The sequence below is a fragment of the Furipterus horrens genome, unplaced genomic scaffold (assembly GCF_987537825.1).
Source record: "Furipterus horrens unplaced genomic scaffold, mFurHor1.1.pri manual_scaffold_10, whole genome shotgun sequence".
NCBI lineage: Eukaryota > Metazoa > Chordata > Mammalia > Chiroptera > Furipteridae > Furipterus > Furipterus horrens.
In genome coordinates this window covers 100,277,292-100,303,497 of record NW_028327180.1, presented here as the reverse complement: position 1 = coordinate 100,303,497, position 26,206 = coordinate 100,277,292, and the positions used below count along the sequence as shown (strand labels likewise).

At 52.4% G+C, this 26,206-nt stretch overlaps 1 protein-coding gene across 2 annotated transcripts; it reads right to left on the bottom strand.

Annotated features, from left to right (window-relative positions):
• Window positions 1-1,476: 1,476 nt before the first annotated feature.
• Window positions 1,477-17,255, bottom strand: RAC1 (Rac family small GTPase 1). Of its 2 annotated transcripts, XM_090288622.1 has the most exons (7): window positions 17,001-17,255; window positions 11,731-11,802; window positions 9,415-9,532; window positions 6,020-6,076; window positions 4,388-4,450; window positions 3,415-3,574; window positions 1,477-3,115 (listed from the first exon to the last, which is right to left on the bottom strand). In XM_090288622.1, the coding sequence occupies exons 1-7, from the start codon at window positions 17,033-17,035 to the stop codon at window positions 2,985-2,987; spliced, it is 636 nt and encodes a 211-aa protein (XP_090144748.1). In that variant the 5' UTR covers window positions 17,036-17,255; the 3' UTR covers window positions 1,477-2,984. The 2 variants fall into 2 exon arrangements, with proteins under 2 accessions (XP_090144748.1, XP_090144750.1); XM_090288624.1 differs by lacking the exon at window positions 6,020-6,076 and having other exon boundaries at window positions 17,001-17,252.
• Window positions 17,256-26,206: the final 8,951 nt, after the last annotated feature.

The window sequence follows — 26,206 nt, the reverse complement described above, 5'->3', positions numbered from 1 at the left end:
AGAAAACTCAGTCCACAGAAAATCAGCCTTAAATAAACTCATCTCCAGAGGAACTAAAAGTCACTGAGGAAAGGCCAAATCCTGGTAACTGCGTGCCTGGCTCAGCCGTGTTTACGTTAGTAATAGTACCGACACCAAACGATGAGCACCGGCCCCCCCCCCCACCACTTGGAGGGGAGGGGAAGGGTCTGGGGGGCCACCAGGAAGCCCTCGCCGCCGCCACCACGGGAATGTCGGTGGCAAGGGCTGAAACTGAACCACCCAACGACCCATAAAAGCGCATGATTCAGGCTGACGTCCGGCGAGGGGCTGGCAGTCAGTTCAGTCCCCCACAGGTTTCATCAGTCCGCTCGCGTGAGGCCGCCTCCATCCACACCCAGGGGGCGGGGCCTGAGCGCTCCCGTGTGGCGCTGGTGACACGTGGAGACGGGGGCGCGTGGCCCTGGGAGGAATGGAAACCCCGCACCCGGCCCCGGGTGTCTCTAACGCCAAAGCCGGTGATCAGTAAGTGAAAGCAAGCACGTGATCTCCACGGGTGGGGGCAGATCCCGAAAGCGCTCAGAAGCGCTGGCTCTGGGGAGGGGCGAAGGGGAAGACCGCCGAGTTTCGCGGCAAACCTTTAGAACGATTTGGTCTTTAAACAGATTTATCTTTGGTTAAAAATAACTCCAACAAAATACTCAGCAATAAAAAGTATTTAGAAAATGGATTCTGGCATGAACTACTGATACACAATTTCAGGCTCCAGAAAGGATCCGAAAGTCACAGTCAGCTTCCGCCCTTCCAAGAGGCCACCTCGGGTGCCCACATCCGTTTCCGCCAAGAGCCGCGGCCCGGGATGCACGTGCGATGCGCAGGTGCGCACACAAGCACATGCACGTCCCAACGTGACGTGCGTGTATCCCACCAACGTGCGGCCGGTCCGAAACCCGGCGCCACCCCCGCTGTGCTGCCTTGTCCACGTCTCCTCCTAGAGGGGCCCCGCCCCGCCCCCCGGCATGAAAACGTGCGCCGAGAAGGAACAGCGAGGCAGGTGCGCGCACACACCAGGCGGTTCGCTGAGCTCCAGACTCCCGGACGGGCGCGCGCCCACACCTTTCATCCCTCTCCGGCGTTCGCCTCCTAAACCGGGGCCCCCAACCTGGCTGCACCGTGGGGGAGCTTGAATCACCCCGAAACCACCCCCCTCCAGCCCAGTCCATGCAAGAACTGTCTCCCGTGAAACGTCCCTGTGCCAGGAAGGCTGGGGGCCGCCGTCCAAAACTCTGAGGGTCCCCACGAGACTTGCAACCAGGGGAGCAGCGGGCAGTGGCAGCCCGTCAGGGGCTGACCCCCTGCGCCTGTCTCCAAGGCCCCCTCTTCTGACTTCCTGGCCCAGGCTCTCCTGTTTTTTCTCTCCCACGCCCTTCGCTGCCCCCAGCTTTAAAATAACACTCAAAATGAAAAAAAGTGAAAGAATTCAAGTATCACCAGTCATATGATTCAAGGATTTATTAAGTCATACATGCAAAACATACTGCTAATTGCATTAGCAAAAGATCAATGTAAAAACACTCCACAATTCTGCAACTGTCGATTTAAAAAACGTTGTTCTAGTGGTTGGAAGATCCCACTGCGCACTCCTGCCAGTGGGCGGGGCGTACAGAACTCGGTTAGCAGGGCGCGGGGCGTAGACCTCACCCCCGGGGGCATCGTTAGGCAGAGCGACGGGAAGCGAGTCCACGGGGGAGGCAGGGGCCAGCACGTCAGTACAGGGGTGGGGGTCTGGCCGGACAGTGACGTCAGGTTTGTAGTAAGAATATCTAAAATATTTTAAAAACTGTAAAGATGCAACACGTGATTTTTACATCTAGTTACTAGAAAACTAAGTAAGGAAAGCACTTATTAGCTTTGAATAAAGGAACATGAAAACAGGAATGCACTTCTACTAATCTACAAAAAAACCTAATGCGTTACCAAGAAAGATTTTATACAAGGAAGCGTGCTGCTCGCTGGGAAGGGGCCCAGGAGAAGAGCCCTTTCTCAGCAACCGTGGGAATGACCAGTTCAAAGGTGAATTCAATGCCCAATTTTGGGAGGATTCGCGGGTTTAAGAAAAAGGAAAAGCTTAAGAAAACACTGATCAATACCAACTTTCTTCATCACCTACTACATCTGACAGAAATTAACCTATTGAAAATTTTACCCGTGACACTTTTATTCAGTTGAACTATTGTTATGTGTAAATTGTAGTGTAAGTTAATCTCCACTTTACATTTCGTCAGAATACTGCAGTCTTCCCCCTTTGATCACGTCAAGCGTTCCAACACTCCCCCCCAGAGCACCCACGACTGCGGCAGGATACTTCAGAGGGAACACGTGAGTCAGATTTCTGTTCAAAATCTCAGCAAAGGCTAATTAATACACTAGTTTTTTAAAAATATCACTCCGAAATCAAAAGATCAATCCAAAGAGTTGAGTCGTTACACTCATCCCATCACGGTGTACAGTACAATGTTAGGTAAGGAACATGGGTTGATAAGTTATATCAATGCATTAAATGGCAACATTTCATAGGGAAGCTGTACTGTGATTTGTGAAACTCGTTAGAAAGTGTCTGCCTTCCCTTCCTGCAGAAGCTACAGTCTCTCAAAGACCAAGGTCTTTAAGCGGTTTAGTGCTTAGTGTTCTTAGCGCAACAATGCAATTTAGTTCACAAGGTACTTTGGCAACTCTTCATCTGAGCAAAACCAGGGGCTTTTGAAAAATAAGGCTTTAAGGAAGCTTGTCATTTTAGGGCTAAGTTTTAATAGAATATGAAAGTTTGAACTCTTACACTTATTTGTTTAAATAAAACCTAAAAATTACTGATTGGTTCAAAAATGATTTCATGGAAAAACGAATCTGTAACAAAAACTTGGCATTGAGTGCGAGGGCTCCATCGTTTCTGAGCGAAGCGTAGAAAGGGTCCCAGGGGCAGGGCAGTGAGGAGGGGGCCCAGGCGTTTACAACAGCAGGCACTTTCTCTTCCTCTTCTTGACGGGAGGCGGGCAGAGGACGGCCCGGATGGCTTCATCAAACACTGTCTTGAGGCCTCTCTGTGTGAGAGCCGAGCACTCCAGGTATTTGACAGCACCTGCCAAGAAACGCAGCCTCTTACAGCCGTGCGGCCACGCTCCTGATCAGAACCAAGGCGAGGCCGCTCCCCCAGACCCCGCGCCTCCTGCTGGCAGCTGAGGACAGCAGAACAACCCCTAACCCTGCCGCCGCCTCCCCAACACCAAACGCTACGGGCCGTACTTAGCAGGTTCCCAAAAATAAGCCAGACCCTGAGTTGGAGGAACACACTCGCCACTCTGCCCGACTGGAACCCAGCCTCCATCGGGACACTAAAGCCAGGCGCAAAGCGAACACGAGAAACAGGGGCGCTCGTACCGATCTCCTTAGCCATGGCCAAGCCCTGCGGGTAGGTGATGGGCGTCAGCTTCTTCTCCTTCAGCTTCTCAATTGTGTCCTTGTCATCCCTAAGGTCGAGCTTGGTCCCCACCAGGATGATGGGCGTGTTGGGACAGTGGTGCCGCACCTCAGGGTACCACTGGGCAGATGCAGAGAAAGAAGGTCACGGCACTCGCCTTCACAAGCGTCCTTACCTAAGGTCGAGCCACACGGCTGCCACCACGCCAGCCACCCCTCAGTCACTGTGTCCCTGCAGAGCCTTCATGCAGCCTTGCTCACACGTCCCATCCACCGCTTCTTCCTGCTGGCCTTGACTACTTATTAGCAGGCCAGGGCTCGCGAGACCAACAACCCGACAGGGCGAGCGCTACTAGTCAGTCAGTAAGCAAGAGACAGGGTGAAAGGGACGGTCCCCACACCAAAACAACATGTCGTTTTGGTAAAACGAGTCAGGTTCTCCGGCCATCTCGGAAACTGCCCCACACAGGGGCTGGCAGAGGCAGGCTTACAGCTGTAACACAGACAGCACGCACGCGAGAACGCAGGAACCACCGGCTCCGTGTGCGCACAACTGTGAGCCTGCCCGCGCCCCCCGGACGTTCAGGGAGCTGAATAAACCATGTGGCCTGGGTCTCAGCGCGGCCGCCACTCCGCACTGGTCACCGAGGAAGGCGTCTTGCCAGTGCCACCCCCCCCCCCCGAGCGCGTGGAAGATGCAGGAGGGCGAGTGAGGGGCGCACCGCACCACCGCACGCAGACACGGCCCTCGGAGCCCACCGAGCTGAGCAGGCCCCTTCAAGCCACACGCTCGGCAACGGCTTCTCCGCCTCAGCAGAAGTACGGAGACCAACGGACTCTGAAATTCTCACTCCGTGAGTGCTATTTCCTTTCTCAACGCTTCCTTCGGAGAGTGACATGCAGCAAAGTATTTTTCTAGAAAATGCCCACTTACCTTTGCACGAACATTTTCAAATGACGCGGGACTCACAAGAGAAAAGCAAATTAAGAACACGTCCTGTAAGAAGGAAACACAGGGCAGTGTTCAGAAGGGGTCTTACAACAGTGAGTGCACCCCGCTTACTAAATGCTGCTGGGGGGACCTCCTCGGGCCGAGGGCACGTGCGGTGTCCCAGCCACCCGCGTCGGGGACGTGCTCCCAGGATACACCCCGTGGCTTCAGGCAGCGCCCCCCCCACGAGACCGGCACACGGAGCTCCCATCACCAGGAGGGCACGATGTGCCCCCCATTCCGAGACGCTGTGGAGGCATCAGATCAGACCCCCGGGCGGCTGCTTTGCCATCACTCCCAAAGCCCACTGGCGGACAAAAGCCAAGTGCCAAGGCACCTCTTAAACATTTATTTCTGGTCTGCCTCTTAAAATATTATCTACAAATGGGATGCTTTTCATTAAGCTCCTCATCTGCATGTTAAATAGAAGTACTTTTAGGTGATCACTAGACTCTAATTAACCTGAATTCTTTAAGTTTATTAACCCTAGAGAGAGGAAGTGGGGGGGGGGGGGCATGGACCTGCTGCCCTGCCCACCCATCATTCATTAGTGCACGCCCTGACCCGGGCTTGAGCCCCTAACCTCGGGGTGTCGGGACGATGCCCTAACCCCCTGAGCTGTGGGGCCAGGGCCGACTGCTTCTTTAAGAGCAGCCAGCGGTCCCTGGCACAGAGCGGGGCTCCGGTACTGCCGAGCGGGCGCGTTCCCGTGAAGGGGGCTGGTTTGATGTGGGAGGACGTCTCTCCGGCCTCAGAGCTCCCCACACCCACACGCGGCCTCTGGAGGACTCGCACCGGGGCAGGTGGAGCAAACGGAGGGTCAAAGGCAAGGCAGGAGCAGAATAAATGCCTGCAGGAATATCAAGCTCAAAGTGAACTAACTACCTGGTGTTTCCCCCCAGTTTGCATTGTGTAAAAAGTCTAAATATTTATTAAAAAAGCCCGAAAGTTCCTAAAATGCTAACTTTATAAGATATATTTCCTGGAAAAAGGAAATTCTGCCACTCTGTGAAATGCCCAGTTCCCAAGCTAACACTCAATCGTCCAGCTGATACCTTGTACCTGAAAGGGAAAGAAACATCCACACGACAGCTTTTCATGAATGACATTTTAAAACTGCTAGCACATGCACAAGTGAGTCCAAGAACCACCGGAGCCGATTCCGACATGTCAAAGCAGGGAGGGGGTTAGCTCAGCAGCCCGCGCGGCCACACCGGACACCCGCGGGGAAGGCGGCCCGGCAGCCCGGTTAGTCCTGCCCAGCCAAGCTCAGGGCCCGCGGCGGGCTTCCTGGCAGAGCCCCCACATCTCCATGGAAGCTCCATTCGTGAAAGCCCCTCTCCTTTCCCGCGGGAGGAGGGGAGAAGGCAGGTCCCGAACCGCTTTAATCCAAGCTGGCAGGTAAATGTCTGGCTCTAATAAAAGCAGATTCATTAAGCAAAGCCCCCAACCTGGCGTGAATTAAATATAAAACGCTCAAGGAGTGTGAGGCGGAACAGGAAACCCTAGCAAAACTAAGAGAAACGAGAGGACAGGCAGAGCTTGGGACGGAAGTCGACTGAAAGGGTTACATACGGCAATCGGCTTGTCTCTGCCCCTGGAGGGAATATCCTTACCGTACGTTTCTGCAACCTAGTAATGCACGAGAACTTGGTTTGAGTTCGGCAAAAGGGGGGAGCACAAAAACCCATTCAGCCCATTACTTATTCCTCGGAATTGTCTCCACTCTCTCAAGGTTTTGGTCTAAAAGCAAATGATGATCTAACAGGTCTATGATGCCAAGGCCACCGAAACACTGTCAAACCAACCTGGGGAAGGGACACAAGGGGGCGCCGTGTGACGGCCAAGGACGGTGGAGAGGGGGTGGAGAGGGCAGGCTAACTCGGGAGGGGACAGGGCGCCCTTCCCCCGCAGCGGCAAGCACAGAGGGTCCCTTTCCCAGCGTCACTGACAATATGCCCAGGAAGCTTATGCTCAGGAAGGAAGCGCCAAACACGGCTCCTTCCTGCCGCTGGTGTCTCCTGGTGACAGGCACGCCGCACACGGGTCTCTGGCCCAGTCGTCTGGCGAGCCCCACTGAGGCCGCAGTGAACTGAGAAGCACCTGCCTATGAGCCAGGCCCTGGGGACAGTGTGGCTGCTCTGAGACCCTCAGTCCCTAACCCCCTGCGGATCTGGACAGGGCAGCCCAGGATGACAGCATTCGAGTGTTTGTCACAGTGCCTTCCATTCATTCCTGTCCCCATAAAAATGGAGACTTGCTCTCCCAGCGACACAGAGCCCTGCCATTCTTTTGAGAGAGAAGCAGACAAGAGAATTACTTACTTCTGCCTTATTCGGGCTTATCTGATTTACAATTCGAAGAGCCCGTGAAAGTTAAATTTTCCATAAATATCCTGGTTTAATCTGTGAGCTATTTTTGAAGATTTGTCCTCCTAAGGCCTTGACAAAGTGCCAAGCGTGCGCTGAGACACAGGGATGCGGGGGACTGGCCCCAGAATGCAGGGTGACAATGTCCTCTAACCATGTCTGTTGTTCCCTTTCCAATCTCTAAGAACATCTTTCTTGATGAATCAAGATGCCCTCCTTCCGCCTCCGGTAATGCGCACCGCCCGCCTGCTCCTTCCAGGCCTAACCAGGGCTTTGAGGGACCACTTCTCGGGCGTCGGCCCCTCACCGTGCGGCGCCGGTCGTCCGGGCCTTTGCTCCCCGCCCGATGCCCGCGCAGTACTCACGCTGCCCACCCAGGCCCGGGGTCCCTGTTTTTCGGCCTGTCCTGGCCACATGTGTGTTCTGGAGCCTCTTTACTCCCCCTGCGCCGTCCTGGGTCACAGCCCCCCTTCCGCGGGACCCGACTGTGGGGAGTGCACAGACCCCCGGCGGGCCTTCGGTGACTCTGCCGCTCCCGCACCGCAGAGCCTGTCCGCAGCGGCAATCACAGCAGCTCCTCCCGCAGCCTCCCTGCCGGCCCGGGGGACAGCACGCGGAGAGCCGCGCCTGCTCCGAGCAGGACGGGGGGCAGGGCTCCGGGCGGCCGCGCGCCCGCTGCTCCGGAAGCACCATCGTTTCTCTCCCTTTCGTTCTGTTCTCGTCCAAGTGCTCTCCACCTGGCGTTTCCTTCCGGGCTGGGATTACGGCTGAACACGGGCGTTCTGCGCAGCAGCAAAGACCAGGGGACCCAAACACAGCAGGGAAGAGGAACCCGACACCCGGGAGCTGGCCTGTGGGGACAAAGCCATGTCCCAGAGCACCGACATCAGCCAAGGGCACTGTGTGACCTCGCTGACACTGGGACCCAAAGTAGAGGGGAAGCTCACTCCCGTCACAATTGCGCCTGAGCACAAACGTGAGGTCACCATGCCAGCTGCCCTGACTGGGAATCGAACCGGCAACCCTTTGGTTCACAGGGCAGCACTCCAGTCGATCCACTGAGCCACCAGCCAGGGCTTACAACATATTTTTAAAGAAAACACAAAGATAATTTTTCAAAGGATGGAAAAGCCCCAAGGATTACACAATTTAGAGAAACAAAAACCTGAGGTGCAATTGATAGTGAAAATGACAACCAGCTCAGTCTTCTGGAGAACAAGGCAGAACCCAACGGTTTAACAGGCGTAAGAGCTACACGGGGCTTCCCAGCAGAGGAGGCTTCTTCCGCGTGGCCCACCCGGAGCGGGCGTGAGTGCAGCCGTGGGGGAGCCGACACCTGGAGACCACGCGCCGTAGCACAAAGGCTCGTTTTCACCCCCTCTGCCAACAAGAAATCCAGGTGCAGCCGGCAACTCCCAGGCCAGCTCGGCTCAGAGGAAGGGAACCCCCCAAGGTGGTACCTCCGCACGCGGGCCCGCCGCTCAGCAGCCCGGATGACTTCCTTCCTCAGCTCAAAGGAGTCCAGGCCGGCACACCGGTCACTGCTTTGTCCCTAAGCTGCCCCCAAGCTGCTACATGGTGCATGGCCCGACAAAAAGCTTGTGAGGTCCTTAAGGGCAAGAATCACATCCCACTCCTTGTAGCTGCTCCAGTGTCTGAGAGGAAAGTAGTCTCTCCCGCCCCGTGGAACGGGACCTGCAAAACGCAGGTCCCAGCCCTCGCCGCTGCGACTGCTTCGGTCACCATGTGTTCCTCCACACACAGAGCGGGAATCCTGCCAAGTCACCTTGGACAGACTGTGAGCGACTTTCTCAGAGAAAAGGCCACACCCAACCCCGAGTCACAGGAGGTGGCTGAGTGACACCCCACCCTCCCAGATGTATCCAGTGGGGCAGGAGACTCCTACTCAATATGTTTGCAAATCCACTTAAAACCTGGAATCATTAAAACACCCACCGGCACAAAATAGATTCCTAAACATATTGAAGATCAAACCATTTGGTGGTTTGGCTAGTTTTTAATACTTAACAGTTAAGTTTTTAGCTGAGATTAACAAAAACCATGCAATTCCAACCTCCCGTCTTACAGTTTTGGCCTGTTACCAGAATCCAGCTGAACAACAATAAAAAACCGAGAACTCAGAGAAACGGTACCTGGCAACTCCCCCAGCAGGAAGCAAGAAGACAACGGCTGCCGCACGGGAAAGCTGTGCTCAGGAGTTTAAAACTATCATTATTTAACAGGAAATTCATTTAAAAGCAAAAACAAAAACGCAACGAAGACCTGGGCAGACTGGAACTAACTAGCTGTTTTCACCCACCTACCCACCAGCAGAAGTGACGGGCCGTCAATCACAGGGCCGAAGCCTGCCGCCTCCAGCTGCCCTGACCCGAGCGCCTCCGGCCGCCTGGCTCGCGGAGAGGGTGGGGGGACAGCTCCCGCGGGCTTAGATTCAGTTCTGAACAGAGGCACCCCCAGACCATCAATGCACCTACACCAGAACAGGGAGCCCTGACAGGGCCACACTGGGGAGTCTGGCCGTGCGACATCCAGGAACTGTACACTCTAAAGAACGCGTCACAAACCCGTCGTGATCCTTACTGTCTGCGGGTAGGAGAGGGGACGGAGCCTGTCATAGTCCTCTTGTCCAGCCGTGTCCCACAAGCCCAGATTCACCGGTTTCCCGTCCACCATAACATTGGCAGAGTAGTTGTCAAAGCTGCAAAACACGGAGGAGAAATGGTGAGTCCCCAGCCCCGGAGCCCCCGCGGCGGCGGGGCCAGGCCAGCGCACGCCCTGCCTGCAGGCCCGAGGCGACGCCGGCCAGCGGAGGGGAGTGAGGGATACACACGCAACCTGAGAAAAGCGCCGAGAAACCGAGGCAAGGCACTAAATTTCACTGAAACAAACTGGTGTCGGGAAAAAACAAAAACGAGAACAAAACCCTCTGCCCTCAATAAAGAGAACGTCAAGGTTTTCTCCCAGGACGAAGCAGAGTGTGAAGCGGGGGCCGCTCTCAGACCCCACCTGTGCGGCTGCTCCCAGACGCCTGGCTCCGCTCGGCAGGACGGGCCTGGCGGGCCGGGCACGGCTGGGAGCGAGGTGGCCGGTGCCCCGACCGCAGCCACAGGGCGGGGGCTCGGAGGGGCCCCGGGGCAACGTTCCCGACGTGGGTGTGCCAGGCTACACATATATTTAAAGTCCTTTCAAGTTGCTACACAAACAGCAGTTAACCAGAAGAGGCAGCCCAGAAAAGCCTACAGGCTGACGGGAAAATAGGCTGACAAGGAATTACAAGTATCATAGTTAGTTCATTAAAGAGAAAATCTGGAGTTGCCATTCACACCAGGGCAGGCAGCAAACAGAACCCAATAAACGCCAGACGTCAGTTCGCCACACTGGGACAGCAAAGTCGGGGTCTGAGTGAGGGGCTCATGTGGCTTTCGTAAAGAAGAGGTCTGATGTGTACTCATTCTGCCTCATGAGAGAAGGAAGGATTATTCACTAAATGGAGACATTTTCCCCCCACTTGAGAAAAAACTTAGTTGCCTGTCTCATCCTAACCAAAAAATAATTCTAAATGAATTAAAGATGAAAACTTTCACTACAAAAATCCTAGAAAAATTCCTAGAGAATAGTGTGCATCCCTCAAGCCGGATGGGCTTCCACAGTAAGGCATAAGCTCAGGGAAAGCGGAGAGGGGCACCTCTACACCAAAATGTTACACTTGTTTATGGCAGAAGACACCATAATAAAGTTGAAAGACAAATGGGAGACAGAGGAATTAATATTTCTTATATACGAAAGTTCCATCAGTAAGAAAAAAATTTCAGTAGAAAAGCAAAAATCTTCAACAGGCTATTCACAGAATACTGTAAATGGACAGTAAACATTCAAAAGATTTTAACCTCACTGATGCCCAGAAATGCAAATGATGAGGTCACTTTTCAACTCACGTGGACCACAACATGCACTAGGGGCTGTTCCAGTCACAGCTGGTCAAAGTGATAGCCTTTTAGAGAGCAGATGGGCAGCAGCTATAGAAATGTAAACTTTGGCACAACTCCATTACTAATAACCATCAGATGCGCAAACACGCATGCAATGATGTTTAATAGCACTGCTCATAACACCCCCTAAAAAGTTCCCCCCACAAAGCCACAAACCCCCGGTGACCAGTGGTTAAATCAGCTGCAGGAGGGCAGTGATTCCACTCATATGAAAATATGTGCGAGGCTCTCCGGGGAGCACCCCCTGGAGGCTGGGCTTAAGGACGGGCGCGGGCGGGACTGCGGGGCCTCTTCCCGGGGTGAGCGCCGTGGGACAGAGCTCCCGGCCATGGGCGGTGCTGAGAGGCTGGGCGGGCAGCGCGGGCCCCTAGGAACCCAACCATCAAAAAAGCACTTTTCCACCTCCACCCAGTCCTGCTGCCAACAGGGAATAAGCAGCTCAGGAGCCAATGCCCCCCTCCCATTCGCTCCCCCACCCCCACAAGCACACCCTGGTTTCAATTCCAAAGCCCCATAACTCAACAGCCACACGGAAGCTGCAGATCACTTGCCAGAAAAGGCCACTTAAAGCACAAAGAAGTAGCTCACGGTCCAGTTCCTTAATTCTTCACACGCAGAGCCCAGAGAACCGGCGCCTCTGAAGCTCTGACATTACCCAGCCTCTATACTTTGTTTCCTAAGTGTCTAAAAACCAATTAGGACAGCTGTGTGCTTCATCATGGCGTGGAAATGTCACAGTAAGCATTTTTTAAAAGCCCAAATACGAAGGCTTTGACGAATGTTTTGAGAGAAAAAGTAACTGCATCTGTTCACTAAGGGTTAAGAATGACTTTATAGCAAAACAAAGGTCAAAGGTGTCCAGAAAACACCACATGAGTTACTGCCCAGTTTAACTGAAAATACTTACACAGTGGGGATGTATTCTCCAGGAAATGCATTGGTTGTGTAACTGATCAGTAGGCACGTTTTACCTACAGCTCTAGAGAGAGAGAGAGAGAGAGAAAAGGGGTAAGTTGCTTGGTTAACATGAATGTAATCCCAGCTTCCATTATCCTGTTAAAATAATACACAGGAAAGTCAATGCATATAGGAGTATACACCAAGTACTTACCATTTAAAAAACCCGTTTCTATAACCTTTTATTGAACGTTACACATACATTTTTATCCTGAAACCCAAAGTAAACGAAACAAACCAGAAGTCTGCAGAGGCAGAACCAGGAGCCCCCCCCTTCTGTGCAGGGGTGCCCTGAGCACCCAGAGGCAAGAACAGGCACTGGACAAGCCCAAGGTTCAGGAGGGAAGAAATTTTAAATTGACAGTCTTTTCTGCGAGCACCCGTCTGTGGAAGCCATTCACCCAGGGATCTCCGATTCTAACCTGAAATCACTGATGAACGCGAACACCCAAACACAGCGCCTTCCCCTTGGCTGCCACGCAGTGGGCTCTGCGGCCTCGGCCCTGACGGCAGCCCCCACGCCGCCCCCTCCGGCCGCCCCGCATCGGCGGCGCCTGCTCCCGAACAGAGGCTTAGTCATGGGCGGCACACGCAGGCCTCTCCCTCTATCTCACCCGCCCCGCCCCCGCGTGTCACCACAAGCTTCAGAGCCGCTCACACAGTATAAGCCAGGCGTGCTCAGCAGCAGCTCAGGGATGCTGGCGTGACCCTCCCAGCAGCTGCAAGGAGCAAGGCGGGGCCCACGCAGAAACACTCCAGACACAGCAGGGCCCCTGCCCCGCCAAGCAGAGGTCCCAGTGGGGCTGGAAGTCCCCAACACTTCAAAAACTTGTTTTTCAAGAGAACATCACCTAAAAACGAAGGTTACTGCACCATTAGCCAAAAAAGCAGTCTCTGAATTTTGCAACATTCCTCGAGGGCCTCAAGGGGCTTCAGGAGCCCGTCCCCGGGCCCAGCTGTGAGGACACACTGGAGCTGAGCGCTGTAAGAACGCGTCGCTCGGCCTCAGAGCAGGTGCGTGCTTTTCTATCTTCCCTGCACTCTCAGGGCAAAACCTCTCCACGAGGGCCGATCACAGGCCCATCCGGTCTTGCCAATACTTGCTTCACCCGTAACGTTATTAAGGGCTTAACAAAAGTTGGAACTCCCCACCCTAAAGACCTCAGAGTCAAACGTTCTGTCATCGAGAGGCAGCTTCCAGCTCCTAAAGGCTTTCTACACAGAGATGACTCACTGCCCATACATTCTGTTAAAAGCTTAGGATGGCAAAATAAACCTGTAGGATCAGGAGCCTAAGATGTGACGTCATCACCCTGTATCTGAGACCCACCCATGGCCGATTGGATCACACACCAGCTGGAACTTGAGGGTGAGTTTCCACTTCCTCACGCCTCCATTTCTCTGAACTGCAAAACGGATGCAAAATCACCAACTCCATCACAGAACTACCGTGGCCATTAATTCAACTTCAACCTACACCAACAAACTGTGTTACGCCTGTAAGTGTGCGAAGGGCTGCAATGAACAAGACCGCATGGAATTTGTGCAGTTACTTCATTCAAAGAAGAAAAACATAGTCATGACATAAAATTATAGGAGCAACAAGTGTTATCAAAGCCACTGCGGAAACACACAGCAGAGGGCTCTACCCTAGTCTTGGGGGCGGTCATGGGACGCAGGGCAGGCTGGGACCAGGAGGAGGAGAAGGGACCCGGCAGGGAAGAAGAGTCCAGACCAGAGCAACTGCATGTGGGGCCCAGAACTCAAAGCAGCCCAGCACAACTGAAGAGCAAAGAAAACAGAAGCAAACGGCAGAGAAGAAACTGCAGAGGCTGTCATCTTTTCTTGCTAAGGACATGGGACTTGATCCTACTGGGGAAGTCACTAAAGGTTTCTAGCTGCTCAGAAACCACTAGATTTACATTTTCAGGAAAAGCCTCTGGACGTCCGTCGCAGAGAGAGAGACTGGGCGGGGGAGCAGCGGCAGCAGCTGCTCCGTTCTAGTCCCCGACCCTGCGGGCTGGCCCAAGCAAGACGGGGCCTTCAGGGTGAGGAGACGCAGCCCCAGCAGGAGCCATCACGACGGGAGGCGGGACCCGCACTGCCGGCAGGGGCTGGGCTGGATGTGGTGGCCAAGGGAGAAAGGAGCCTAAGGCCATGAGGACTGGACCTCTTTTCAAAACTAGAAATGTTGTTGTGCAAAAATGTTCCCAATTATTGCAACAGAGCAGCTATAAAGATTTCAACTTTCACTTTAAAACGCCGGAGCACCTCCTTTCACATCGCCCTGGCCTGAGTCTCTCCTGTATTACGAGGAACACAGCCATGACTGTAAATATGACCAACTGTGTCTTAAATGCTCTAAAACTTCTTTTCCCGAAATGTGGTCTTCAGCTGCAGCATTATCTCTGAAAGGCTGAACTGTGAAGGAACTCAAGATGAACACTTAAGATGGTATTACTAATCATTTGCTACAAATCTGCATCCTATAAGATTATTACTAAACTTTAAAACCGCAACTTTTTAGCCCTGGCTGGTGTGGCTCAGTGGACTGAGCACCAGCCTGCCAACCAAATGGCCACCAATTCAATTCCCAGTCAGGGCACAAGCCTGGGTTGCAGGCCAGATCCCCAGCTGGGAGCGCGTGAAAGGCAACCAATCAACGTTTCTCTACCTCTCTTTCCCCTCTCTCTAAAAATAAATAAAGTATTTTAAAATGAGAGGAGAAAAAAAAATTCCCTCTGATAAAGACATGTAATAAAGCAAACAGCAAAATGCTGATTACAGATTCCAAGTGGTGGGTACACGTGTGTTCACTGGACAATTCTTTCAACTCTTAATGTAGGTTTGAGAATTTTCATATGAAGATGCCGAAGGAACAGTATTCCTTCTGATGAATCGGAAGCCAGCAGCAGGACTCCCAATAAACCGTCTCCTTTCCAGGAGGACCACAGCCGTAAGACAGAGCCACCGGGCTATGCGATGCAGGGGTGGGCACACAGGAAAGGCTAAGGCATCAGATGACAGATGCAGAGAAGAACAGCAAAGAAGGCGGGTTTAAGGTTTCTAAAATTGGATCCTGATCCTCCTCCACTAAACTAAATCTCAAACTTTCACTGAGACCATCATCTGAAGCAGCTGGGAGGGCGGGTGGAAAAGGCTGAGGAATTAAGCAAAAAACACAAGGGCACAGTGATCCGCAGAGGGAAAGGGGGCGGGGGAGGGGGCAAGGGCTGGGGGCCAAATGGTGCGGGAAGGGGACCACACACAGTACAATACACAAGAGGATGACTACAGCACTGGACGCCCAAAACCTACCTAATTTTTTAACTTACTGATTTCAGAAAGAGGAAGAGAGAGAAGCACTGATTTGCTGCTCCACGTCCTCATGCCTTCCTCGGCTGCTTCTTGCAAGTGCGGGACAGGGACCCAGCTGCGACCCCGGCACAGCCCCATGATGCTCTGACCAGCCGAGCTCCTCCACCCCGCTCCCAGGAAGCTTTTAAAAGAGGAAGCTCGCAATTTGCGGCACCTGTTTGCCTTCACTGCTGAAACTGCCCTGAATGGCCCGAAATTCCACACATCAGGTGTTAGCCCCACTAAATTTAGACCCCCGTGCACGCGTACCTCCCACCTTTATCTCCAGGAATATATTTTATTTGGGTAAAAGCCGAAAAAGTATTTTGGGTGTGGGAAACGATGCATCTAAGTTCGGTACTGAAGTCCTGTTCGCTCCATGCCGTCCGTTAAATAAAACAGCCTCAGTTTTTGTCGCCACACGTTTCATTCCTAGTATCACTCAGCCCTCGTCAGCGTCGGTGCCAAACACAGTATTAAACACCTAAAAAGCTCCAGGCTAGGGACTGGGTTTCAAGGGGTCCCGGTCTCGCTCCCCCTCACAGCCCCCCACCCTCCGGGTGGCGCCCCGGGGCTGAGCGACAGCGCAGGGTTTCCGCAGGGGCCGCGGGGCCGGCGCGAGGGGGACGTCCCGGCCCCCCAGGGGGCCGTCAGTAACACTCGGACTCATCCAGCCAATGAAAACGGTCGCGGTCCCTATCCGCAAGGAGTCAATAAAACTCCACGGATCCTCTGCGGTCACATTTTAAACATGTTCAAAAGGATTATTACCCACCACGGTTAGGTATTAAAACATCAGCAATTACTCCTTTTTTCTTTCTTTCCCTAAACGTCTAGGAGCCATTTCAAACGTCTAACAATGATCGAAACGCGCTGCGAAGCCAGGGCTCCTGCAGAGGCATCAGTTCTAAGGACCCGGGAGGGGACGAGGCTTCAGAAGGAACGGGGTCAGAAAATGCACCAGTTGCGCCCCGAGTTTGAGGAAACGGGCAGGAATCCTTGCAGCGCACCCTGCTCACGCTCAACTATGCGAGCGAAGCTCAGACACAGTTTGCTCTCATTACACTGAGATTCTTGTTTCTATGGGCGAAAAAAAAAAAAACTGCATAAGACAAGTCTTGTCTTCTTCCCAGACCTGTAACCACCCGTCAGTAATGAAAAGGCCCTGAGCCCCAGGGCCTCGCGGCGCGGGGCGCCTGCTCTGCTACACCCCGTTCGCAACGCAGGAAGCCAAGGCCAATCTCTCATTTTATGACCACGCCACGCTCGGAAAAAAGAACCGCCTCAATCACACCCAGCTCCTCGCAGCTGGAATCTTAAAAGTTTCTCCACGGAAAGAGCAGAAGTAATCATTTTTAAAAATTCTAAAAGTACCCGTGGGAGGAACCCCCCGCCCCCGTCAATCAGCGTGGGTTCCCCAATCCAACCCCGGCAAACGCTCGTCAGTTACGACCGACCGCACGGATGCTCCCAGCGGGGCCCGGGCAGTAGCAGGAAAGCCAGGAAGGAGCCCTTCGCTAAGAAAGGCAACTCTCTGAACCCACGCAGTCTCCAGCCGGCGCGGGAGGCGGCGCAGCGCCGCCGGGAGAGTCCGGCCCGGCGCTCCGCGGGCGCCGGGTGAAAGCGAGGGTGGAGTTCACTTTTCCCTCCGGCCGCCGAAGGCGATTCCCTCCCCCACCAAAAACGGAGCAAAGAGCCAGAGCCAGGCGCGCGCCGCCGGGTCCCGGGGCGGGGTGGCGGCCCGTGCCCCCCGCCCGCTCCCCGAAGAGGCCGGAGCCCAGGCCCCACGGGCGCCCGCGCGTCCGGCCCGCCCCGGCCCCAGACCCCCAGCTGCGACCCCCCGGCCCCGGGCCGCGCACTCACCCGTCTCCCACCACCACACACTTGATGGCCTGCATCTGGGCCACTCGGTGGGCCGCGGCGGAGGCGGCGGCCGGGCACTGGGGCGAGAAGCGGCCGGCTCGGGGCGCAGCAGGCGGGTGGGCGCGCGGCTGCGGGCGGCTAGGCGCGGGGTGCCGGGGCCGCTGTCCACGCCGCCTCGCCTTCCGCCTACGAAGAGCCGGAGCCCAGCAGCAGCCACCACCCAAAACGGGGGAAAACTGCAGAGAAACAGGAAATGGCCGCTCCACTCACATCCGGCCGTCCCTCCCCAGCGCCGGCGCCGGCGCTCCCAGGCTTGGGGCGGGGCTTTCCCGCCCGCGCGCTCCCGGGACCCTTCTCGGCTTCGGGCACGCTCGGGGATGTTCGGGAACGCTCGGAGAGTCCAGGGATCGCTCGGGCGCGCTCGGAAGGACTCGGCTCCAGCAGTGCGCGCGGGGCGGGGGGTGGGGCGCGCCGGCCGCCATCTTTGCGCGCTGACGTCACGGTTCCCGGCCCGGAAGACCAGGATTCGGTCCAGAGCCCGGACTTAGGTCTTTAGCTCCCCGTTTCGGGTGTTGACTATCAAGTCGTGTGCGAAGCCCGCAGGACAGCGTCGATCTGCCCTTTATGTGCGATAATCTGTCCTTATGTGGTGACAAAGCCCTTCTAGAAAATTCGGAACCCAAAACTATAAAGAAGATACGACCATACATACATCGCAGTATTATTCAGACATAACCGAGGTTCGTTCAACCAGAAGTTCTGACCATTCTTCCCTTTCTTACATATTTTCTATTTATAAATGCGTTGAGCAATTCTTATGTCCTATGCTTTTGCTGAACAGAAATTTTAACTTCCACGGCTGAAAGTCTTTTTAAAAGAACGGGTTTATTGGGCCATTTCTAGCCGGAAAAGAGGACCACGGCCTGGGGCGTGGAGCCTAAGCCACCTGCAGCAGCTCCCGGTGGAAAAGGGAATGTGTCCCGGTCCTGGGGTTGGCCCTCTTGTATGCAAACAGTTTGGGGGGGAAAGACGTAGATTGCCGTGAAAGAACATACACTCGCGACAGATAAGCGGGCAGGAGGAGGCGAAGCAGGGCTAGTAGGGGGCTAGGCGCAGGGTCTGGAAGGAAGCAGCGTTTGCTGCTTTGGTTTGCTCCTTTCGGGGGGAAAGTGGGCAACAGTCTAGAAAGTTCACATGGAAACAAGAAGTGGAAGCTCCTGGGGTTGGATGGCTCCTGACTGTCTTCACTTTTAGATAAGGGCGGGACCAGCCCCCCCTGGAAGTCCAATCAAAATTCCAACCTAACCACCTGGCTGGTATAGCTCAGTGGGTTGAGCGTTGGCCTGTGAACCAAGTGTCGCCGGTTCAATTCCCAGTCAGGGCACATGACTAGGTTGCATGTCAGGTCCCCAGTTGGGGGCGCGAGTGAAAGGCAACCACACAGTAATGTTTCTCTCCCTCTATTTCTCCTTTCCCCTCTCTCTAAAAATAAATAAATAAATAAATAATTTTAATTAAAAAAAAAAAATTCCAACCTACACTCAGGAATGTGAGCAGCGTCCTTAGCTGGCCAACTCTCCAGTCCCTTTCGCTCGCCCGCCCTCTGTAATGTCATGCAGAACATCTCAGAATTTTTCTCTTGTCACTTTATACTAAGTCCTGGAGATAGTGTTCTGTTGGCAGACCACGAAAGTGCCAATGTTTTGGTATATTTCTGCTCAGTTATTTTATATGCACAATGAACACGTTTTAAAATTGTGACGTCAAACGGAATCGTTATTAGAACATTTTTAATGGCTGCTTATTATTCATCCCATTTTGCATATGTGCCTTCATTTAACCATCCCTCTATTATCAGATGCTTGAGTTGTCCCTATTTGATAGACAGTGCTGGGATGAACCTGTGCAAGAATCTTTTTGGTTTATTTCTTTAAACTGAGTTCCCCAAAATGGAGTTCCCGTGTTAATAGGGAAGAATGTTTTTAAGCTTTTAGACATGTCATTGCATTGCCCCCTGCAAAGTTTACACTCCACTCCACCCCGTGAGAAAGGACTCTCCAGGGAGTTGATTTCAGATGATATTTTCATCTTTTGGACCTTGTTTTCCTATAACTCACTCTGTTGTTCGGTATTGCGACAGTTTTTTGAAATCAGATCTTTTCTACACAAGCTTTTTTAAAGCATTTTCGTCTTGCAATTATTTCCCAATAAGCATGTTTCCAGGACAAGGGCATCTTTTTTGCTCTCTTCATAAAGATCTCCCTTGAAAAGGAGTTGAAATGTCAAAAGCAACAGTGCTCCTTTGCTGATAAAAATTTCCGGGAAATCTATGAAAGCTAGACTGCTAAGTATCATTACCCTCCTGTCTTTAGGACAGGGGCCAATGAAAGGGCGGGGCCTCAGGGAACATGTGCGTGCTCCCTGTGCATCGTGGCCCGGCAGTAAATGAACCGGGTCAGGACATAGTTGCCGGGATGTCAGGCCCACTGTGCTCAGTGCTGTGCGTGGGGTGCAGATGATGGTGTTTGTCAGTGAGACAGGCCAGGAAGCCAGGGCACGTGGAACAGGGAAACTGAGACATAGATGAACAAACTGGCTGAGCAACTTACAGCCATATACAGAAGGTCACCTCCCTAGAGATAACCTCTAGGCCTCAGTTATATTTTAGCTCCGGGCCCAGAAAAGCAGCAAAACCAGGTGGGCGATGCCCAGACCAGCTGTAATGACTACGGACCCCCTGCCCTGGCTCTGACCAATCAGTAAAGACTATGCCCCTGAAAGAGCACACCTGGAAAACCTATGACTAATCTGCTGGAACCCTCCCAGGAGGCCTTCCCTAAGATTCCCTCCCACAAGAGAGAGAAAATCTTTAAGACAGAGGACCCAGCACGTGCTCTCCCTCTGGGGAGCCATTCCCTCCATTTCCCCTCTTCTTCCCTGATTCTTACCACTCACCCACCCCCAATCAGGCATGCATCTCCTAAACTCCAAGCAACCTTACAAGACTTGCAACCAAGGGAGCAGCGGGCAGCTGCAGCTCGTCCCAGGCTCACCCCCTGAACCTGTCTCAAAGCCCCCTTTTCTCTGACTTCCCAGTGCGCTAACAGCAGCCCAGCCTAGACATATCTTATTGCTTCTTCTCTGCCAAGCCCTTCCCTGTTTCACTGTCCCCAGCTTTAATAAATGTACCATAGTCACCTGGACTCGTGTTGTGAAAATTTTCCTGCATAAAGTTAAGAACCCGCACGCTACCGGCTGGCCCTAGGCAGGCCCGCCCAGAACCAGGTCCCCTGTCCAGTAACATCAAGAGGCAAAAAACTATATTCATGCTAATAAAAGATGAGAGTTGAAAGATGGGTTTGGGGGGGATTTCTGGTGGGTCTTGATGGAGTAAGAAGAAAAGCGTTTTCCACAGAAAACAAAGTCCTGGAAGGTAGGAGCTGAGGACCACCCTCGGATGGCACTCAGGGAGCCAGGCACGGCGTTGCTGCAGGTCTAAAATCTAGAAGGAATCGCAGGCTGCCTGAGTAGGGACTGTATCAGACAGGACATGAGTTTTTGAGCCAACACATGACATGACCACATTCAGATCATTATTTCTCTAGATCGGTAAAGTGAAAGTCCACCTTGTATGTTATTGAAGTGTTGGCATAAAATAAAATTAATGTGCAATCCACATATGGAAATCAGCTTTCATTTAAAACTGAGTTAAATTAAAATTTCTCCAAGTTTGGCTTTGAACATCTATTTGTAATATTCTCCGTGGCAACGGATGGTCCCCAAAAGTTAGAATTAAAACTAAATAAGCAAATATTAGACCATGTGTATTTCTGAACGGGCTACATAGTTATTTCTCAAGTGTCTTTTGTGTATACAGTCATGTATGCTACTTAGGTCCCTCATCCATGGTCAACCACGTATCTACTTAGGTCCCTCGTTCAAGGTCAGTTGTGTATTCTGTTCCAATCCCTGCCTAGGTGTTGGAAGCATGAACTGAACAAAACAGATCCCTGCCCTCTGGAGACCTACATTTGAGTGGGAGAGATGCTTCATAGGCAAATGAACATATAGTATTCATTTCCAGGTTAACGTGATGGAATTACATACAAGTATCTAATTTTACTTCCACCCAAAGTATTACAAGTATTCCAGAAAGGGGATTTTTACAAAAAGTCCAATAATCCTAGAGCAGAAAATATATTAAGAAGACAAGAGATATTAGAAGCTGGAGTGAGGGGTCAGACAGGTTGAAACTGATATAGCCACCTAGACTAGCTGTGGGAAAAAGCTGATCAACAGCAGATCTACACCAGAGAATCAGCAAAGGGCTGGGGACCCGCCGCACCAGGCACCCGTGGAAATGGGGGTGAAGAGGGAGGGTGGGGGAAGGAAGGAGGGAGGAAAGCTCAGCAGCAGTAGCAGGTAGTCTGCACGGCTTCCTCTCATGTCCGAGGCAGGGTGCCGCCTTCCCCTTCCCTGCAGAGGGTGTGTCAGTGAGTGTTAGCAGCCCAGGCCAGCTCCTGAGCCTCTCTAACGCCCTCCTTCGCGGCTTTAGCCGGCAGTTTTCGTCGGAGTAGGAGAGTCGAGAGTGGAAGGCTCTCCTCAGGGAAATACGGACAAGGGAAGGGTCTCCAGGAAGCCTTCTAGCTCCTTTAGAACTTCCCGTTGCCTCTTCGTTTCCCACCTCTAATCCGCAACTGGCAACCGTGGATTAAAGAACAGGAGCAAAACGTCCAGGATGAAAGCTGGAAATCAGAACCCACTAAATAAGTAAAGTTAAGGTAAACAGAAACAGGGCAGGGAGAAGAGAATTTCTTCAAAGTCTGTCGATGTCTTCGTCAATAATTCATCCATGAATAAGAAGGGAGTCCTGTAATAACAAACATTCAGATGATTTTAAAAAGAAGAAGGTCTTAGATATTAAAAGCAAGCTAGCTGGAAACACTCAACAGAAAGGTTGAAATGTCAAATTGTGGGGATCTCTCAGAAGAACCTGAAAGACATGAAGGGGCAGAAAATGGGAAACCGTGAGACTATTAGGGAACCAGCCGGGGAGGCCCAACTATCCCAATAATTACCCTATAACAGGGAAGAAAGGAAAGGCAGAAGAGGAAATTTCCCAGTCCTGAAAGACTGGAGTTTCCAGAGGGAAAGTGCCAGCCAGGGAAGGGAGATACCCCCAGCCCTGAGCGTGTCGTTGGGAAACCGCAGAACAGCAGGGACAGATAAGATTCTGCAAACCCCTGGCAGAAAACGGGAGTCATAAGGAAACAGAAAGTGGGATGGCCGCAGGCTTCTCCGCAGGGGCCCTGGCGGAGCCACGCCTTCAAGAGTCTGAAGAAGAATGATTTTCAACCAGGAATTCTGCTCGCAGCCGAAATATTAATGCGGGTAAAATCAGAAACACTTTCAGCCAAGGAAGCGCTCAAGTGTTTTACCTTCCACACACCATGTCCCAGGAAGCTACTGGAACGTGGCTTCCCAGTAGGAGGAAATGATCCAAAAGAGGCAGTCGCTGGAGACCCAGCACAGCAGAGGGGAGAAGCGTCCCCCCAGTTTTCTCGGAGCGCATGCAAAAGGCAACACATAGATGCTTCTCTTTCACATCGATGTTTCTTTCCTCTCCCTCCCTCCCCCTCTCTCTAAACTCAGTGAGCATGTCCTTGGGTGAGTTTTCATTTTTAAAGCACATTTAGAACAACACACTAGAGGAAATAAATACTTTCAAACTGTTTCTGAGAAGCACTTCTTCATGGGAATGGTTGTACTCCCGCCTGTACGTCTCTTTTTCTCCCGCACATTTCATTATAAAAAATGTTCAGACACACAGGAAAGTTGAAAGGAACGTACAGGGACCACGCATATTTCTATTTAAATTTGCAATTAATATTGTGCTCTTCTTTATCACCTATCTGTCCGTTCATCTGGTTTGTTGATGCATTTCGAAAGAAGTTACAGAAATCAGTACGTTTCACTCCTAAACACTTCAGCATGCATATAATTAATTATACTTGTTTACAGGTCACGTTTTTAAGGTAAAAACTTCCATGAAATGCACAACTCTTAAATTTCCTATTCGCTGAGTTTTGAGACATATGGACGCCTGTGTAATGCAAAACCCCATGACGATGTAAGACGTGCTCTGCGTTCTCCGCGCCCACGGTTGCAGCGAGGGCCGCTCACGTGGGGGACAAGCCTCATCAGTCTCTCGTGACTGCGTTGCTGGAATTTCTTGGGAATAAAGACATACAATCACCTTGTTAAAACAGCAATTTGGACAGCAGAGTTTATTCTCAAGACCACATCCCCTGCCCAGCCCCTCCTTGGGTCTTCCCACCCCAAAGCGGCAACTGTTTTTTTAAACAGAAATTGTGAAATATAACAAATGAAAGGAAAGCGCATTAAACCGAAACGTAAGGTGCAGGGGTAACCATGTTTTTTAGGGGCTACCGTTTTTAACAGTATCAGTTCTTTGTGGTGGTTTCCTCTATTTCGCCAAATAACAAGCTGATACCACAACATCCTGTTGGATCAGCTGTCAATACTCTCTCTGGGCTTTCTGCTGTGATGAACGAAGACTTAGCTCACGGCATGCCGCCATTTCCCCTTTATTATATCTATCACTACTGTAGCTCTTCTCTTGGTTACGCTGAAACCTTAGGTAACACACTCTTCCTGCCTTTGCCCTGCCCGCTCTCTCCGGACCCTTCCAGGCAAGGTGAGGATAATGTCGCAGGCTCACCAGGACACACAGGGCCCGGGCAAATCAGGGAACGAGCGAGGCACCATCAGCTCGTGGGTCTGACCCGAGCGCAGGCTGTCTGCTCGGCCCCGACTTGTGGATTCACCGCTGTCCCTGACCTCTGGAAGCCGGAGTCCTGCCCAGAATTCAGGCGGGAGAGATGTTAGCATGACCTCCCACCCCTCCAGACCCGAAGCCAGCTGCTGCTTGCTCCTTTGTTGGCAGAGGTCCCTCGTGTGGTGGGTCACACCGGGAAATGCCCCGTAGAAACATTACAGCAAGCTATACAGAGTTGTCCTGGTAACAGCATCTAAAACAGCCAAAGGAAACCAATGCAACTAACTTTTTAAACCCCATCTATGGACGTGTGACTGACATACAACAGTTGTACAGGTCTAGCTGTATACAGGCTGGACTCTAGCTGCCAGATGATGAGGAAGTCCAGGCCCCGTGGAAAGGTCACGTGCAGGTGCTTCGAACGACAGCCCCAGCCGAGGGCCCAGCCAATAACCAGCATCAACTGCCAGATTCTCGAGTAAGGAAGTGGTGTGTAATAAAAAATGTATTTGTAGCCAGAACAACAAAAAAGAAAGACACACACACACACAAACCAACAACAAAGGAAAAGAAAAGAAAAAAGAAAAAGAAAAAACTAAAAAGAGAAAACAAATATTTAAAAACAAATAAATGTGTGTGTGTGTGTGTGTGTGTGTGTGTGTAATTTTTGATCTTTGTCCCCAGTTCCTGGCACAGAGCCTCTAACACTCTTGGAATTTACTCAGTGATAGGCGCGTCTTCTATGACTCATACAAGACCTTTTCACCATACCTGAGTTTGCGCTAATGAGGTCACGGAAGTCTGGTCTCTAGATAGCTTCAGGGTGGGGGCTGGATGCCAGAGCAACCCACCCCTTGTTAGAGGGTGGAACCTTCAGCGCCACGCCCCAAACCCCCAGAGGGGAGGGGGACTGGAGACTGAGCACAAGCAGGCCAGTGATTTGACCCATCATGCGTGTACGATGAAACCCCAGTTAAAACCCCCAACAGTGAGGCTGGGGGAACTTCCGAGTTGGTGAACGTGCTCCGTCCTGGGAGGGGGTGTGTCCAGGGTCCATAGGGAGAGGGTTTGGAAGCTCGTGCCTCCCGCCCCTCGACCCTTGGACCTTGTCCTACCCCATTTCTTTTTAAAACCACTTTCTTGAAGTAGGATTAACATACAGAAAGCTATTTCACGTACACAGGGTGAGTCTGGAGATACCCACTCATGAAATTGCCATCACATCTATGTCCTAAACAGACCCATTGCCTCCCACGCTTCCTCCCGCCTTCTTTCCTTTAGAGGGCAGGTTCTAATACGTGGTTTTTAATTTTTTTCCATTACAGTTTATATTAAATATTATTTTGTGTTAGTTTCAGGTTTATAATTAGATACGTTTTTACAAAGTGATGCCCTGATATTTCCAGTACCTGCCTGGCACCCGAGTTATGACAATATAATGAACTGTGTCCCCCACACTGTACTCTGTATCCCCGTGACTGTTTTGTAGCTACCAACCTGTACTCGATTCCTTCACCTCTCCTGCCCAGTCCCCCAAGCCCCTCCCCTCTGGCAACCATCCCTCTGTTCTCTGTGTCTGAGTCTGTTTCTGCCTCCCTTACTTCTTCCTTTGTTATAAGAACGCGTCACACAAGACAAAGTCTGAAGTACAGGACACAGTGCGGCTCACTGTAGGCGCTAGTGGTGCGCTGGATCTCTAGGACTTCCTCATCCTGATAACCTCGCACCCTTTGGTGAGCACCTCCCTGCTTCCCCCTTTCCCCAGCCCCGGGCAAACGCCATTCCACGCTCTGCTTTTAGGAGCCGGACTAGTTTAGATTCCTCATAGAAGCAGCGTCCGGTGGCATTCTGTGTCTAGCTTGTTTCGCTTAGCGTGCTGTCCTCCAGGTTCGTCCGTGTGTCACAGATGGTGGCACTTCCTTCTTTCTTAAGGCTGAATAATGTTCCATTGTATCCTGTTGGGCTCTTCATCTGGCTGCTCATTTATAGCCAGCCAGTCACCATAAGTACAGTGGTTTCCTAAGTTCTGAGTCATTCCAGGGAATCATCCAAACCTGAGCAGGGGTTGTGGGAACTCCCGAATTTATAGCCAGCCTGACAGCATCATGAGTAGCCCGCAGGACCTGTGACTGGCCTCTGAAGCAGGTGTCATCGTGTGGGACTGAGCCCTTGAACCTGTGGGGTCCGACCGTGACTCCAGGTCGTTAGTGTCGGAGCGGAGCTGAGCTGTTGGACACCCTGTTGGCCTCCAGGAGCTGCCGAGTTGGAAAACCCAGGAAGCCACCGAGGTGACGGCAGCCCTGACCACCACGTGACTGCCAAAACAAGAGCCTCCCAAGGGAGACCCAGTTCAGCTGGGCCCACTCAACCCCTAGAACCGATGGTAATAACATGACTGTTGTTTTAC